Genomic DNA, 17,050 nt, shown 5'->3' with positions numbered 1-17,050 from the left:
GGTCCAGCCTTCAAATGGGAAACGGCACTCAAGCCGTCGACGCCCCTCGCCACAGTCGGACCCTGGGATATCAGAGCGGCCGACTGTGGTGAGTAAAAAGGATAACAGCTCCGATTTGAACTTTGAGACTTTTTCTTCTGGGGTTGTTCGGGGTGTGTCAGTGGGAGCTGATTCGCAAAGCTTACCTACCTTCGTGGTAACTGATCTCTCCCAGGTTGGCATTTTTAAGACTTCAGTGAAAGCAAAGGGCTGTTGTTCTTCTGTTTCTTCTGAACCTGTTAAACCCATGTCAGCTAACCCAGGGTCTGCTAAAACTGTGGCATATATCCCAGAGACAATTAACACCAGCTCTGATAATACCAGGACTGTTTATTCTTTTGAACTGCAACCTCAAGCTCAGGTAGCCGCCTGGCCTCAAGCTCAGGTAGCCGCCCGGCCTCAAGCTCAGGTAGCCGCCCGGCCTCCAGCTCAGTCTCCAGTTCCACCACCGTCATCATCCCAACCATTGTTTCAGTCACCCTCAGTTCAGCCTCCTGTTCAGCAGCCACTAGCCCTGCATCCTGTGTCACTTGCTACTCCGGTACAACAAGCTCAGTCAAATCAATCTGAAAGGAACTGTTTCATCTGTTTGTTCTAAGCAGAGAGACAAACCTAATGATAATGTAATCATTCCTAAAAAGCTGGCCAGTTCAGAGACTGTGACACACTCCAGGGCCTCCCCAGAGGCTGAGTTTCAGCCCTCAGCCCACTCTGGACCCCTGGAGGCTAGGAACCCAGCTGAGGACTGCACCCGGCTGTCACTGCCTGAGAAGAGTCAATGCTCTGGGCAGCTGCAGCCTGCTATGTGTTTGCCAGGGGCCACTGCGCCTGCTGGTTCTGTTCTGTCCCTGCCAGAGGTCCCCGCGCCTGCTGGTTCTGTTCTGTCCCTGCCAGAGGTCCCCACACCTGCTGGTTCTGTCCTGTGTGTGCCAGGGGCTCCAGTGCCCACTGGTTCTGAGACTTTTCGCTGGGGGGCCCGAGGAGCCCGTCCAGCCCCAAGACTTGTCAGCTGGAGGTTCAGGAGAACCTAGCCAGCTTCCTGCCTCGTCAGCTGGAGGGCCCGAGGAGCCTGTCCAGTCGCCAGCTGCAGCCTCATCATCCTCGCCAGCTGCAGCCTCATCATCCTCGCCAGCTGCAGCCTCATCAGCCTCGCCAGCTGCTGCCTCATCAGCCTCGCCAGCTGCAGCCTCATCAGCATCCGGGCCAGCTGCAGCCTCATCAGCATCCGGGCCAGCTGCAGCGCCCTCATCAGCATCCGGGCCAGCTGCAGCGCCCTCATCAGCGTCCGGTCCGGCTTCAGCGCCCTCATCAGCGTCCGGTCCGGCTTCAGCGCCCTCATCAGCGTCCGGTCCAGCTTCAGCGTCCTCATCAGCTTCGCCTGGTTCAGCTTTGGTGTCGCCTCGTCTGGTCCAGCCTCCGCCTCGCCTGGTGCTGCGGGGGCAACGCAGCCTTCAGGTTCCCTACTACCACCTCCACATCGTCGGTCATCTGCCAGGCCGCTTTTTGGGCGTATGTATGTATGTATGCCTGCCTGCCTGCCTGCCTGCCAGCTATAACCAATGACAGGGAAAGTGTCACGGCTGCCGAGGCGAGCCGTGTGGAGTTGGAAGAAGGACCCAAGATGCATGCAGTGTCCAAAAAGGCCCAACCGGACAAGTTCGGGGGGCCGACCCGGAGGCCGACAGCGCCGGAGGCCAAAACAGTACAGTGACATAGTGTTTTCATCTGCTGAAAATCAAAATTTTTTTTAAGAAAAAAAAACAGGAACATGGCTTTGGTGTGCTGGCAAAACATACTACCTAAACTTGTTATGATCTATTAAACTTCTTTTTTCTTTTTGTCACATGCACATGTTTTATCCACATGACATAACCCAAAAACCAAAGAAGGAACCTGGTGTCCAGTGCAGGAAAGGTTATTAAGTCCAATCTCATCATGATCTGATGATGAGATCATGATTCCTTACATATGACAGACTGACACCCACGATAGTAAACATGAGCTTATTGCGATAACCACAGGTTGTCCTTTTGGTACTTCAGGTTTTGTACTGACAGAACTACTGATACAACAGCACTCCGACGCAAAGCCAAGAGAATTGGTTGAAAGTAGATCTGTGGTAATGCAAAGATCAGAGAGGCTGGGCATGAACTCACACTGGGAAAAGGAACACGCCTGCTGCTCTGATCAATATGATTTTTGAAGAAAACTTTGTGTGAGAGAGATCACTGCTAAAAAGTGTTGACAACAACAAGTTAAAGCTTCGATCAAGCTTTAATGATCTTCATGGCCTTCATGGGAAGATATTGGGAATATAAAGCTTAAAAAAAAATAAAAAAACAAACAAAGTCTTAATGCAATGTGATTATTAGGGAAATGTAAAAAAGAAACAAAACTGTGAGTTGGTGAGGTATGTGTTCAGTGGTCTGTGTCAGAGTTTCTTCCTCTTCAACAGCTGGGCCCTGTTTCAGGAAGCCGGTTTGGAAAACTCAGAGTGAAAAACGACACTCACGGTTGAGTAACCCCGAACTGTCCAACTCGGAATATTCGGTTTCAGAAAGGCTGATAACAATTAGTTCAGTCAACGCGGAGTTGCTTTAACCCCAAGTGAAGCGCGCGGACGAGGATACATAAAGCCCTGATAAGCGGAGCACAGATTAAGCGAGTCACCATGGAGACGGAGGGAAAGAAGGCGCGGTCAATGTATTTCACAGCGCTTGAGGCCGAAATTCTGATGGCAGCATATGCCGATAACATGCAAATTCCGCGGAAAAAAGTAACAGAGCCACAGCTGCAAAAGCATGCATGGCAAAACATAGCCGACAGAGTCAATGCGTGAGTGTTAATATAAACATTGATCTAGGGATTTCCACCCATTTAACACGTTATTTTATCATATGTTATTTTATTTGTTATTTTATACATTTTATTTTGTGATGTGATGTGAGCGCAGGTGCAACCCAACAGGCCCCAAACGTGCCTGGCAGCAAGTAAAAATGAAATATAAAAATATAGTCCAAACAGGTAAGGTGTAATTGTATTATGAGCCATAGTGCTTGGTCTGTTTGTCCGATGTAAATCAATTGCAGTTAGAGGCTACATTAATTTCCTTTCTGTAAGCACTTATTGAAATTATCTGAGCACATTACAAGTACATATTTGCTTACTCTGTATGCTCAAATGTGGCCCGTTATAGCCAACAGAAAAAAAGCGGAGGCCCGAAAAACAGGTGGGGGTCCTCCACCACCACCACTCACAGAGGCTGAGCAGTTGGCCCTCAGCCAAAACAGTGGGCGCCCTGTGGCCGAAGGCATCTCTGCGGGGACATCCTCTGAGTCAATAACCCCGCAAGACACAAGTGCCTACATAGGGGGTAAATTCAAAATAATACATGATGTGCATACATCCTTTCTTCACAGTCACCTTTGCAGTGCTACTCATTCATTTGATAAACTCTTTACCATAATGAATTATTTTGTAGTGAAGTTATTTTCCGACTGATTTTGCCTTCCCTCAGCCTTGGTTGTCTTTGAGAGCATAATGACAATGAAGTGTAAGGTGATTGGTATGTTTGTTAATTGCCATTTGGTCCCTTGTAAGTTATAAGTGACCTGTATAAACCTCATATTCTATCAGTTGATGGTGATGGTGTACTGCATCTGGTGCAGCCTCCTGTTGAGCCAGACCAACATGCAGTTGTGAGTAATACTCCACAGATTATATGAGTTTACAGTAGAACAGCAATGTTGTTAATTTCTTTACTACAGGAAAATAATGAAGAAACATTGACAGCTGTTACAGAGGAGGAAGCAACAGAGACACTTTATGAGGTTTACATCTTTTAATACTTTGTGTACAGGAAACACAGGTGACCAATAAAGCCAGTTGAACAAAAAATCTGTTTATTCTTCTTTCAACATGTTGAGGTGATGGGTCAAAAGAAATGATTGTGACATATGGTGTCTCTGACTGCGCTTCCATCTTGTATGTCCGTGGGAGGGTCAGGATGTTCATGGTTTGGATCACTGCTGATGTTTGGTTCAGAAGGACAGTGTTCTCCTCTAATTGTGGCAATGTTGTGAAGAATCACACATGCCACAATAATGTCACATGCCCTTTCTGGGGTGACCCTGAGTCTTTGCAGGCACTGGAACCGGGCCTTAAGCATTCCGATAGTCATTTCAATTCTGGCTCTTGTCCTGCAATTAGCCAGATTATATCGCTGCTGTGGGCCCGGTTCAGGGTCAGGGTAAGGGGTAAGCAAATAGGGTAAACATGGATACCCCCTATCACCAAGCAAGTAGCCAGTGAACTCTCCTAAGACAGAAGGGTACACTTCAGTTCAAATGTCCCTGAAGCAATTGGTCTTTATATATTTTAAAGTATTCTCAACTCACCATGTCCAAATTTTGTGCTCAGTGTACATTCACGGAATATTTGTGAGTCATGAACAGAGCCTGGCCACTTGGCTTCCACATTTGTGATAATGTTGGCAGCATCACATATGATCTTCACAGTGCAGAGAACACAAATTAGCATCCATTACTATAATGAAATAATTTGTTAGTTTGAAATGCTACCGGGAACTATGTACCTGTACATTAATGCTGTGGAAAGACTTCCTGTTCACATAGTCTCCTTCATTTACTGAAGGAGCAATGATTGGAATGTGAGTGCCATCTGTACAGCCAATCACGCCTGGGAACCGTGGGAATAAATGTAAAATTTAAGTAGTAGTTCAAGTATCACCACATCATGAATTAAGTTCTGTTCATCCTGCTACCTGCAATTTTGTGGCATCCCTCTTTGATAAATCTTGTGGGTCTATGACCGGGGAACACCACAGACGAGTACAGGAGACGTTTCAGTGCAACTGTAACATTCCTGACTGCCCGACAGACGGTAGCCTTGGAAACGTGCTCAGCGTCACCAATATTATACAGAAAGCTCCCGTTTGCAAAAAACCGAAGTGCAATACAAATAATATGTACAGAACTGAGAGCATGTCCGCGATGTGTCACATGAGCAATATTAGGCCTGAGGATGTTATCCAAATAACTTATAGATTGTGCTGAGAAACGGTAACGTTCACACAGAAAATCATCAGGAAATGATAAAATGTCCAAACGCGCTCTAATCACTCTCTCCCGGCGGAGAGCTCTGCGGAGAATTTGGGCTTCACGATCTACTGGCTCTTCAAGGAAGTGGCACGCCATGTCCGACACTTCCTACTGTCAGGTTTCCGACAAAGGGGCGGAGACAGTCAGGGTTAGTTGTAGTAAACCTGCTAGGGGGCAGGTTAGCTTCACGGAGTGTGTCGTCATAGTGACTCACTCAGGCTGCAGCTGAACTCGCTTTGTGAAACCGAAAACCCAGAGTTTTCGTTAACTCAGGGTATACTTACTCAGTTTTTCCACTAAACCGGCTTCCTGAAACAGGGCCCTGAAGTCAGTTCCTGCTGTAACAGCTCAGTGTCTCTGCAGTCTGACTGAGGGAGGTTTTTGTACGACTACAAATCACTGTGTGAACACCCGAGCACTGTTTATGTAGTGGTAACTCTGACAGTAGTAAACTGCTGCATCTTCAGCCTGAACTCCACTGATGGTCATAGAGAAGTCAGAGCTGCTTCCACTGCCACTAAATCGAGTTGGTGTTCCTGACTCAAGCTTTTTCGCGTATCTTATTAGGAGCTTTGGAGTCTGTCCAGATTTCTGTTGATACCAGAACATACTCTCATCACCATCAGACCATCTGTAAACAGCTTGGCTGGTCCTACAGGTCAGAGTGACAGTGTTTGAAGGAGTAAATGTCACTGCTGGAGGTTGAGTCACAGTCACCTGACCGCTGCTTCCTGCAGACAAAAACAAATCATTCATTTATCAGCAGAAATCAATGAGAGAAAAAGCAGCACATCATGTTTGAAATGTTGCTGAGTGAATGAACCTGTAAAACAGCAGCAGGTCAGCGTCCAGATGAGGATGGTGATGAGAGTCATGGTGGTTGTGCTTTCTGCTGTGTTGACTGACAGATGTGAGTCCTGCAGTGTTGAACTCACAGGACTATAAACCTTCTCAGTTCTCTGGAGGATCAGCTGATGATGCAAAGCCTCCTCTCTATGGAAATCATTTCTCTGCTCTCAACACACTGAAGGCAATGTGGGGAGACAAAATCAGAAGAAAAATTGTTTGAATTAATACCATTAATAATTTTATGTAATAGAGGAAAATATATTGGAAAGATTTACGTATTTTTACCACCTGGATTAAAATGGCACTCTGGTTTGTATGTTTACTTTTTGATTTTGGTTTCAACAAATACAATATACCTGTATAGCTTTTTTAAAATTATATTGTCATAATTTCTGAATTCATGATTTTTAAAGTATTTTTCTGTTTGCTGTTTTAAGCAGTTTTGTGTGTGTGTGTTTGTTTGTTTTTAAAATAGCTATAGGTTTATGTGACAATTAAGTTTTGTCTTTCAGTTCTTAGTAAAAATACAATTATGATAATTATGATTTGAATTCATTAAATTATTTTAAGTCACTTTAGTTAAATCATTTTCTACATGTAATCAGTTGTACTGTGATGTTTTACATGACAAAAAGGTTCATTTTCAGTGGTTAGAGGTTTGTTTGGAGTGCAGGAGGTTTTTGTACGGCCACTTAATGAGTTTGTATCACTGTGGTACACATTTGGCGGAGGAACCAAACTCATCGTTGGCTGTAAGTACCAGAAATTTGTCATTTTTATAAAATGTAGTATTTATTAAGCATTTTTTAAAAATATATTAAACAGAACTTTGATCAAATTCAATGATTATTATTAACTCAATGTCATAATTTTATAATAAACTTTTCTTCAATCAATATTCATTCAGTCTTTTAAAGAACTGAATTTACAGAAAACAATTTTTAATGTTCTTTTGGTTGTTTTTTGCTTCTTTAAATATTATCCGGTTAAAATATTAAAATCTGTGATAGTGAAGTTTTAGCTCACTTTAAATTAAAATGTATTTTTACTTATTTAAAGTAAAAACAAATATTGAATTATGTTTTGTCGACTTAAATTTTTTTTACTAAGTATACTTACATCAAGTTTTTATTCATGGCTGATCAATTTGAAATTAAGTTTAAAGGAAGTGAAAGAAACAGATGTGAAGTTTTAACTGTATTCTCATGAGTGCTTTAGCTTTGTCAGTTTCAAATATGAAAATAATCACAGGTTCAAGTTATTAACTACATGATAAAAAAAAAGATTTGATCAATAATCACTGACTATATATTTATTCAGATGTTTGTACATTTGTATCTCTTTTCTCGATTATCTTCAACCTTTTCTCCTCCAGCGGGTGTGGTGAGGCCCACCCTCACAGTCCTCCCTCCCTCCAAAGACGAAGACAAACAGAGTAGTGCCACTCTGGTGTGTTTGGCAACCGGGGGATTCCCCTCAAACTGGAATTTGGGCTGGAAGGTGGGGAGCACCAGCACATCCTCAGGGGTGTCAACCAGCCTGGAGGTCTTGGGGACAGACGGCCGCTACAGCTGGAGCAGCACCCTGAGCCTCTCCGCAGACCAGTGGAGGAAGGCGGGCTCAGTGAGCTGTGAGGCCAGTCTGAGTGGACAGAGCCCCGTCACTCAAACCCTGGACCCTGACCACTGCTAAGAGTAGAGCTTCAGCAACATTTCCTGTCTGCATATGATGTGTTTTATAGTTTGATGAAGCTACATGTTTCTGTTCTTGCAATATCTCTGCAAACATTTGACTCTCTATTGATGTGCATGCTAATTTGAGCAGCTATTATTATCCATGTTGTTCTTTAAAACCGTGCTGTAAAAAAAAAGTCTAAATCACAAAATAAAATCACAGCTTAAGAAAAATCACTTTTCTTTGGTCCTTTTCACAATACTTTATCAAATATAAATGCTTTATCAAACCCGTACCTGTTTTTTTAACAAGGAGAAGCACCACAGTCTTTGGAAAAAACTCACAAAAAGCCCAGCCTCCAGGAGGCTCCAACTGGAGCAGCTGTTTCTGCAGGTGTTTTTTTAAAGGGAAGCTAAGTCTCTTCGTTAACTAGCTTGGTTGTTCTACAAACAGGTGGTGGCACACAATGAGCAGGTTCAGACTGATCACATGGGAAAACACTAAACTCAGTCTTAAACAAAATTCTTCATCATCTAGAATGGCTTTGGCAAAAGAAATATAGAGCTATATGAGGTTAAAACATGACAATTTTATTGTTCTAACAATATAATTTTCACATTTGAAGTCTCACGCCCTGAGTCAGAAAATCCAACATCACAATCTGAGTTATAGAAAACATCATTTTGCTGTACTTTTCAGTGTGAGTGAATGAACAGTTCAGACACTCAGTGACAGAAGAACTTAAACTCTGAGAAGCAATGAGGCATAAAAATCATGCAAAACACATTTAAGGAGGCAAACACACATCTGTTCTTGTAAAGTAGAAAGGGTAGGTATTATGAATGTTCATGTGATTGAGCTGACATATTATTTTTGTGTTTTTTCTCCTTGATACAGTTTTGTCTTTTGTCTTCTTCCTAATGGTAAAATAAGCAGCAACATGGCAAAACATACTGTCCAAAGTCCTGATGTGAAAAAATGTTTTTTCTCCTCTTTGTCACACATAAATTCAGACAGAATGCTGGAATAATGGGTTTTATCTTAATATCGCTGTACTTTAAATCTTCGTGTGGTTGGACTTTATTACTCTCGAGTGAAAGGCTGTCCAGCTTTTTACCCATTTCTCCTTGTTACAGCTCTAGCAGTTTGTGTGTTGTGTGGGTGTGCCCAGTCTCTTCCAGGAGCTCAGCTGCCACCCATTTCTCCTGAGGAACCAGTGCATTACTGTATTCATTCAGCAATCAGCTACCCAGAACTATAGAAGCCAGTGAAGCACTGCTGACTCAGCGAGTGGGCCAGCTTTGGGTGTTGAGCACCTACTGAGTATCTGGTCTGTGCTGGCAGCAGAAGTAAACCTGTAACTTGGTTAAGTATCTTGTTTTCTTTTCCCAGGATATTTTAGGTTGTGGTTGTTTTTGGTTTGGTTGAAACAGTGGTCTAACTCTTTCTTTGAGTGAATCCCTTTTAATAAAACTTATTAAAAAGCTATGCTGTGAGGGTAGTTGCAGGGGCATCCAAAATGAACACAGGAAGTCGCGTCTCTCTACATGAGCCAGTGTGCAGGGTACAACACTACTATACTGTTGCCAACAACAACTTGGAGAGTCAGAGTGCATCTGGAAAGTATTCAGTGCTTCAGTTCCATATTTTTGTCATTTTCACCTTAAAATCCTAAGCAATACCCCATAATGATGAAGAGAGAAAAGGCTGCATTAAATTGCATTAAAAAATGAAATAAAAAAGGCAAATATGACATGTATAAATATTCACAGCCTTTGCTCACTACTTTTTTTCTGTAATGATGTAGTATTTTTTTAAAGTTTCTCAAATTCTTCCCCTCAACTTCAGTGAATTTGGATCACTACTGTCAGTGCACAACCATTTTCAGATCCCTTCAGACATATTCAGTCAGGTTCAAGTATGGCTCTGGCTGGGACACTCAAGGAGCTTCATAGAGTGGTTCCGAAGCGACTCCTGTTATCTTGGCTGTGTTCTTAGGGTCATTGTCCTGTTGGAAGATGAACCTTCACACCAGTCATCTGACCGCTCTGCTGTACTTGCCTGATTGGTGGAGTGCCGTAGAAGGTGGTTCTCTCTCCATAGCCTCTGACAAAGCTCTATCAGGTTCTTGGTCAGGAAGCCTGCTGTACGAAGAGTCCTGGTGGTTCCAAATTTAGTTGTTTTAGCTATGATGTGTTACGTTTCGGTGTTGTCAGTGTTTTGTTTTTGCGTGACTGTCATGTGTTTCCTGTTTTACTTTGAAGGTCTGTTGTTATCTTAGTGTGTTCAGTTTACGTTTCCTTGTCTCGTCAGGTCTAATTTGCCCCAGCTGTGTTTCCCTCCTGTGGTCCATTCCCTGATTGCTCCTTCTATGTATTTAATGACAATGTGGAGGAAAAAAAGCTTTTGTTTAAAACTGAAAAAAATATATAACAAGTATTCACAGCCTATGCTGCAACACCCAAATCATGTCCAATCAACTAAATTTACCACAGATACACTTGTTATGGAAAATTTAACAACAACCTGCAACACACCCAGTGAGCTTGATGTGAAGTGGGTTTAATAAACACATTGCAATTTGGAGAGAGCATCCCAGTGAAACACTAGGATCATCTCTGAATTGTAGCCACCGCCCTTACATCTTACATACAGAGACACAGAAAAGAATATTCCACAAACTCATGTTGGCCCCTCTCATGGGGGGGCTATACCCCCTCCCTCACAGAGAGAATTATGACCTGGTTTTCTGCTTGGCCGTCACCTAAAGATTTACATCCCTGATAAGGAGGAGTCCCACTATCTGTTTAACATTTCCCATTACAATGGTCTCACTGTGTTAACATTCCACATGCATGCAAACTGGTGACAGGAGTGTTCTTACTACAGTAAAGTCAGAAAGTGATATTACTATAACTAATGTGATATGATTAAATATGTGATTAATACATGAGAAAAGAAATCTGCCTCCACACACTCCAAGTTGTAGAAACATCTACCAGATTATCTTTTGAAACGTGATGCACCTGACCTAAATTTTGAGTGTCATGGTAAAGGCCGTTTCTTTTTTTATAATAAATTAGTAAGAATTGCAAGTATACATTTTGTCATTTTGTTATAATGGAGTGTTTTGTGTAGAATTTTGACATCGAAGACGTTCTTGTTCTAGGGGTGCTTGAAATTTCACACAATATTGAAAGTCCCAATGAGAAGAATTTACTCCATCATAGGTAAAACAACTAAACTTGGAACCACCAGGACTCTTCGTATTTAAAAACTCGGATCATTTTGTTTTATAATCATCAAGAAGCTTAATGGGAATATAAATATAAAGAAACATCTGATCTGTTTGTATAATTTGACAACTCTTCATATAAATACAGTTGGAAATGCAGTGACAAAGTAACTTTGTGGATTTTTTTTATTCCTTTTTCTAAAAACACCCCCAAACAAATCTATCTGTGTGAGATTTAGTGCTTGGTGAGGTTACTGTCAGCTCTGTGTTCACTGGTCTTTTTCAGAGTTTCTTCCTCTTCAGCAGCTGCAGTCAGTTCCTGCTGTAACAGCTCAGTGTCTCTGCAGTCTGACTGAGGGAGGTTTTTGTACGACTACAAATCACTGTGTGAACACCCAAGCACTGTTTATGTAATGTCGACTCTTACAATAATAAACTGCTGCATCTTCAGCCTGAACTCCACTGATGGTCATAGAGAAGTCAGAGCTGCTTCCACTGCCACTAAATCGAGTTGGTGTTCCTGAATGTCTTATGCTTACATGTCGAATTAGGAGCTTTGTAATTTGCCCAGATTTCTGTTGATACCAGAACATACACTGGCCGTAACTACAGCCACCAACAGCTTGGCTGGTCCTACAGGTCAGAGTGACAGTGTTTCCAGGAGTAGATGTCAGTACTGGAGGTTGAGTCACAGTCACCTGACCGCTGCATCCTGCAGACAAAAACAAATCATTCATTTATCAGCAGAAATCAATGAGAGAAAAAGCAGCACATCATGTTTGAAATGTTGCTGAGTGAATGAACCTGTAAAACAGCAGCAGGTCAGCGTCCAGATGAGGATGGTGATGAGAGTCATGGTGGTTGTGCTTTCTGCTGTGTTGACTGACAGGTGTGAGTCCTGCAGTGTTGAAGTCACAGGACTATAAACCTTCTCAGTTCTCTGGAGGATCAGCTGATGATGCAAAGCCTCCTGTCTATGGAAATGATTTCTCTGCTCTCAAAACACTGAAGGCAAGAAGGGACGCAAAGTCAGAAGAAAAATTGTTTGGATTAATACTATTATACATAAAACTTGAATGATACCACTGACGTCTTATGGAATAGAGTAAAATATACAGAAAAATAATTCAGCATTTTTAATATCTGGATCAAAACAGCACTTTGGTTAGTAAGCTTACTTCACACTATTGGTACACATTACACCTCTATTGCTGTCCAAAGTATATTGCCAAAATCTCATAATTCATGTTTTAGAAACATTTTAGTTTCTGTGTTTTTCTTTTTTCTTTTTGCTGATATAGCTTTATTTCATTTGACAATCTTTTGTCTTTCAATTGGTAATAGTCCAAATAAAATTATGAAAATGACTAAAAATCATCAACAAATTTAAGTTATATTATTATATATTAACAATATTTCATGCCTGTGAAGCTTTTTATACTTTGATGAAGCTACATGTCTCCTCTGTTGCGATATTTCTGCAGACGTTTGACTCTATTAATCTAAATGCAGAATTCATCAGCTATTTATATTATATTGTGCTTTAAAACCATGCTGTGAGAAAGAGAAAACAAGTCTATATCACAAAATAACATCGCAGCTTGTGAAAAATCACTTTTGTGTTATTGTTTTTCCATTACTTTGCATAGAAATACTTGATCAAACCTCCATATTTCTCTTAGATATTTATACATTTACATTTATACATTTATGTATGTAAATATAAAAATACAGAAATATTTCTTTATACATATTAGTTTCTATCGGGGCACCTAACAGACCTGCACATGATGTTTTGTTCATTGAGATATATTTAAGTATTTCTTTTAATAAACAAAGCTGTGTATTTCTTCAGTTTTGTTTAGATTCTTTGTGTTTTTGCTTTTGTGGTGTCGAGTTGATCAGTTATTGCAGTCTGTCACTCTGCACCTGCAGCCTTCAGCCAGACTGAAGGAGGTTTTTGTACAGCTCTAAATCACTGTGTGAACACTCCACTACCATGGTAGCCCAGACAGTAATAATCTCCAGCATCTTCAGACTGAAACCCACTGATGGTTAAAGTGTACTGAGAACCAGATCTGCTGCCACTGAATCGAGACTGAGTTCCTGAGGAGAGACTTGATGCTTTGTATATAAGGAGTTTGGGAGGCTGTCCCGGTTTCTGAAGGTACCAACTGAGATCAGCACCAATATTTGAACTTCCTTTGGCGCTGATGGTCACAGTCCCACCAAGACTGACAGACTTGACTTCATCAGTCTGAGTCAGAAAATTATTGGCAAATGACTCTGAAATGAAAGGAAAAACATTTTAAAATGTATTTTTATTCACCAAAAACTTCAGAATGAATGCACTCATAAAACAAGCTGAGTAAATTTCACCAAACAACATTCTCCTGAAATATTATTATTAGGTTTTTTTTTAATCTCTCACCCTGACTCAGAAAGCCTAACAAAAGAACCAACATTGGAAACACCATCCTGACTCAGTTTTCAGTGGAAGTGCATGAGAGCATGTGTGACAGCAGAACTTAAACTGTGAGGAGCAGTGATGCATGAAAGTGTGCAAAACACACTGTAGGAGGAAACCACCCACCTCTCCCAATGAAACAGAAAACACAGAGGTCATGTGAGGAGAGGATCGTTCAACTTTTCATTATATTTGCTCATTAACAGCTGCATGGTTCCCCTACTGTCATACATCTGACACTAAAGACACTGATTGATTTTGATTATTCTGACAAACTGAACTTTATTTTGAAAAAAGGAAATATATGAATAGTGGTTTAAAGGAATGAATAACAAGCTGGTCTAACATTACTCAATTCTCTAAATAGTTTAGTCCTGTACAGCTCTCTAAAGCCCTGAGAAAGGGGGTTTATGCTCCATAGTAAAAGCCATAACTCAGGTATTTGATATTTTGAACCATGTACAGATGAACTGTATCTTCTCTGAAAAAAATAAATAAATAAAAAACTTGACTTGTCCTCTAATTTCCTCCACGCAGCTATTTTTTTCTCAGACTGTATTGCCGTTACTTTGATGACCCCAAATTTTACTGAGAAAGAATGAGTAACATATTTTAATATTTTATATTTTTTTACAACACACTCTTCAGTTTCAGATGCTTTTTGAATTCCTGAAAATAACTGCATTATTATTGCATTAACATGATGATGTTGGCATTTTGCTTAAACCTCACAGAGCTTTTTGATTTTAAACTCATCTGATAATAATTATTGAAGCTCAAAAAGACCAAATCCTCAGACTGTGAGGTAAAACGTGTTTTTCTTTAACATACTAACTACTAATCTAGCAGGTTGTATATGTTACTGCATGTTTAATTTTAAAGTCAGGTCTCTGTCTATGGCGGGGTCCCCAATCCCAGTCCACGAGGGCCGGTGTCCCTGCAGGTTTAAGATATGTCCTTGATCTATCATAGCTTAAATGGATAAATTCCCTCCTCAACATGTCTTGAAGTTCTCCAGAGGCCTGGTAATGAACTAATCATGTGATTCAGGTGTGTTGACCCAGGGTGAGATCTAAAACCTGCAGGGACACCAGCCCTCGTGGACTGGGATTGGGGACCCCTGGTTAATCTAATCCCCCCAAAAAATCAGTATTCTGGAGTGCTGTCTCTAATCTCCTCCAAGAGATCATCGCTGCAGCACATCAATCCCTAACCAGTTTAATTTGATATTAGTTTTAACTGTACCAATGTGCTTGTTCTCACACATCGGTTTCAACACAGTAGTAATCTAGATCTTCAGCCTAAACTCCACTGATTGTTAGTGTTAATTCAAGTATGGATCTGATTCTGCTGAAACAACAAAGATCTAATAAACAGACACTAACTTATTTTGTCAGTACTGAGTTGAGGTAATTACAGATTTCTGTGCTGGCTGTGCAGCTCAGAGAGACGGGCTTATACACGTATAGACAGCTGTCCACCCAGCAAAATATTAAAAATTGTCATTTTACACAAGGACAAACATTTCTATATGATACTGAAACTATAGAAAACTATTTTGCATTCAGGGTGCACGACAGATATTCAAATTAATGCATGGGTCAGTGAGCACACACCTGCACCTATGAAGTCTGGGTGGATATTGTACATTGCTGCTGTACAAATAGTGCCCTCTTATGTCAAAATAAGAGAACACACATGAAATTGACTCTTATACATGGATCCAAAAAGCAGACTGCACATCCATGCAGGGCACATTTTTTTTCCTTCTGATCAATTTTAATTTTAAAAAATAATTTCTGTTTGAACATGTTTTGTATGACTGTGTCTTATTTTGTGCCTTTTGCATTTGATGTATTTCTTTATAGTGTGTTTGTATAATTTGGCTTGTTTGGTTATTTGCATTTCCTTATATAGTTTTATGCCATTTTGCAATTTTTGTATAAATGTGGGCTTTTTGTGGTTATTTTATACTTTGTATGTTTTGTCATGTTTTCATTGTGGGTTTTTTGTCCTTGTTCACACTTCTGTTTACTGTCTTTGCACTGACTTACTGTGAACACCTTTCTTTTGTGTTCAGTTCTTCACCTAGGAGGTCAAAACCTTTTTTCCACATTTTGTATGTTACAGTCTCTTTGTGAGGAAGGGTACAGAAAAATTTCTGCAGCATTGAACGTCTCAAAGAGCACAGTGGCCTCCATTCTCCCAAATATTGAAGAACTGAAACCACCATGAGTCTTTCAGACATCAGGGTAGAAGGGCCTTAGACGTGAAGCTGGCCAATAACACGATGATAGTGATTCCCCAGAAAAATGCACCTGAAGGAATCTCAGAACAATGAGAAACTAAATTCTCTGGTCTGATGAAATAAAGAACGCTTTAACCTGAATCCCAGACATCATGCGTGGAGGAAATTTGGCACAACTCACCAGCTGACCAATGCCGTTCCTACAGCCAACTTTTGTTTTTCTTTTCAGAAAATGTGTGCAGAACATGACTTTGTGTCAGCTTTGTCTTCACTGAACTGTTTTTCTTCCTCTTCAACAGCTGCAGTCAGTTCCTGCTGTAACAGCTCAGTTGTCTCTGCAGTCTGACTGGGGGAGAAATGTTTTCTTTTCCCAACTACGACCATTTGCACTTGGATGAGTGACGAAACATTTCTCCCACAAAACACTACGTCCAGATCAAGAGAATCAACTTTTTGGACATTTGCAAAATATTTTATAAAATTTTGAAAAGATATTTGATCAAGTCCAGTGATCGTTGTTGATCATTTTCATTATTTATGAAACAAAGTTGATCTCACAGTCTGCCAGATAACTTCCCTAGAAACTCATTCAGTTTTACAAATATCTAATTTTATGTAGAAATGTGGATATTTTTAAATTTCTCTTAAATGTTAATTCATATCTTTTTAGTATTTTCCAATTAAGATATTTCAGGTTATTTTCAAGCCTTAATTGTCAAACAAAGTGTTTGTGGATTTATTTCTTTATTGTTTTTATTTTGAAAATGACTTTTTTCAAATAATGATTTATGGATTTCTACTAAAAAAAATTAAAGTGTCAGTAACCACAGAACAGCTTTGAGTTCATGGATGATTGATTGTGCTTGTAGTTTACTACAAGTCCCCAACAAATATGTAAACATTACACTTAAAAAACGTGGTCATGAACTTTTACTCATATTTAATGATAAATATAAAGGTTGAATCACTATAAACACAGTTGTATACTTCTTTAGTTTTATTTTTATTCAGTGTGTTTGTGGTTGATGAGTCTTGTGTTAGTGGATCAGTTATTCTCATCACAGTCCAGCACGCTGCACCTGCAGCCTTTAATCAGACTGAAGGAGGTTCCTGTACTGCTATAAATCACTGTTTAAACATCCGACTACAACGACAGCCCAAATAGTAACAATCTCCAACATCTTCAGACTGAAACCCACTGATGGTTAAAGACTGAGAACCAGATCTACTTCTACTGAATCGAGAAAAGGTTCCTGAGAAGAGATTTCATTTTCAGTATATAAGAAATTCGGTTCAAAGGTGATGCTTTTCTTTAGTGGTTACACCTGCTGTTAATCAGTTAGTTTAGATTTTAAAATTTGAGACTGTAGATTATCTATTTTAATGCTAAATTACACATATTCTTGCTGTCCATTCAT

The 17,050-nt window shown here is 40.4% G+C and overlaps 1 pseudogene and 2 gene segments (V, D, J or C); 1 reads left to right on the top strand and 2 right to left on the bottom strand.

The window, feature by feature from the left end:
• Window positions 1-4,235: 4,235 nt before the first annotated feature.
• On the bottom strand, window positions 4,236-6,034 carry LOC146552221 (immunoglobulin kappa variable 6D-21-like). The segment is given in 4 exon segments: window positions 4,236-4,356; window positions 4,437-4,548; window positions 4,634-5,890; window positions 5,983-6,034. Coding segments are annotated over 2 exon segments (387 nt in total).
• A 605-nt stretch (window positions 6,035-6,639) lies between these two features.
• Window positions 6,640-7,915, top strand: LOC146552220 (Ig lambda-3 chain C region pseudogene; annotated as a pseudogene). The gene is made up of 2 exons (XR_014889896.1): window positions 6,640-6,760; window positions 7,384-7,915. The product of XR_014889896.1 is annotated as an Ig lambda-3 chain C region pseudogene (transcript).
• A 4,977-nt stretch (window positions 7,916-12,892) lies between these two features.
• LOC146552219 (Ig kappa chain V region 3381-like) lies at window positions 12,893-13,400 on the bottom strand. The segment is given in 2 exon segments: window positions 12,893-13,203; window positions 13,349-13,400. Coding segments are annotated over 2 exon segments (357 nt in total).
• Window positions 13,401-17,050: the final 3,650 nt, after the last annotated feature.

Source organism: Mchenga conophoros, linkage group LG19, assembly GCF_057382185.1.
Source record: "Mchenga conophoros isolate Kocher_MC1m ecotype Shallow Benthic linkage group LG19, M_conophoros_male_GT1.1, whole genome shotgun sequence".
Lineage (NCBI taxonomy): Eukaryota > Metazoa > Chordata > Actinopteri > Cichliformes > Cichlidae > Mchenga > Mchenga conophoros.
The sequence above is the reverse complement of the archived record's forward strand: the minus strand, read 5'-3'. Positions and strand labels throughout refer to the sequence as shown.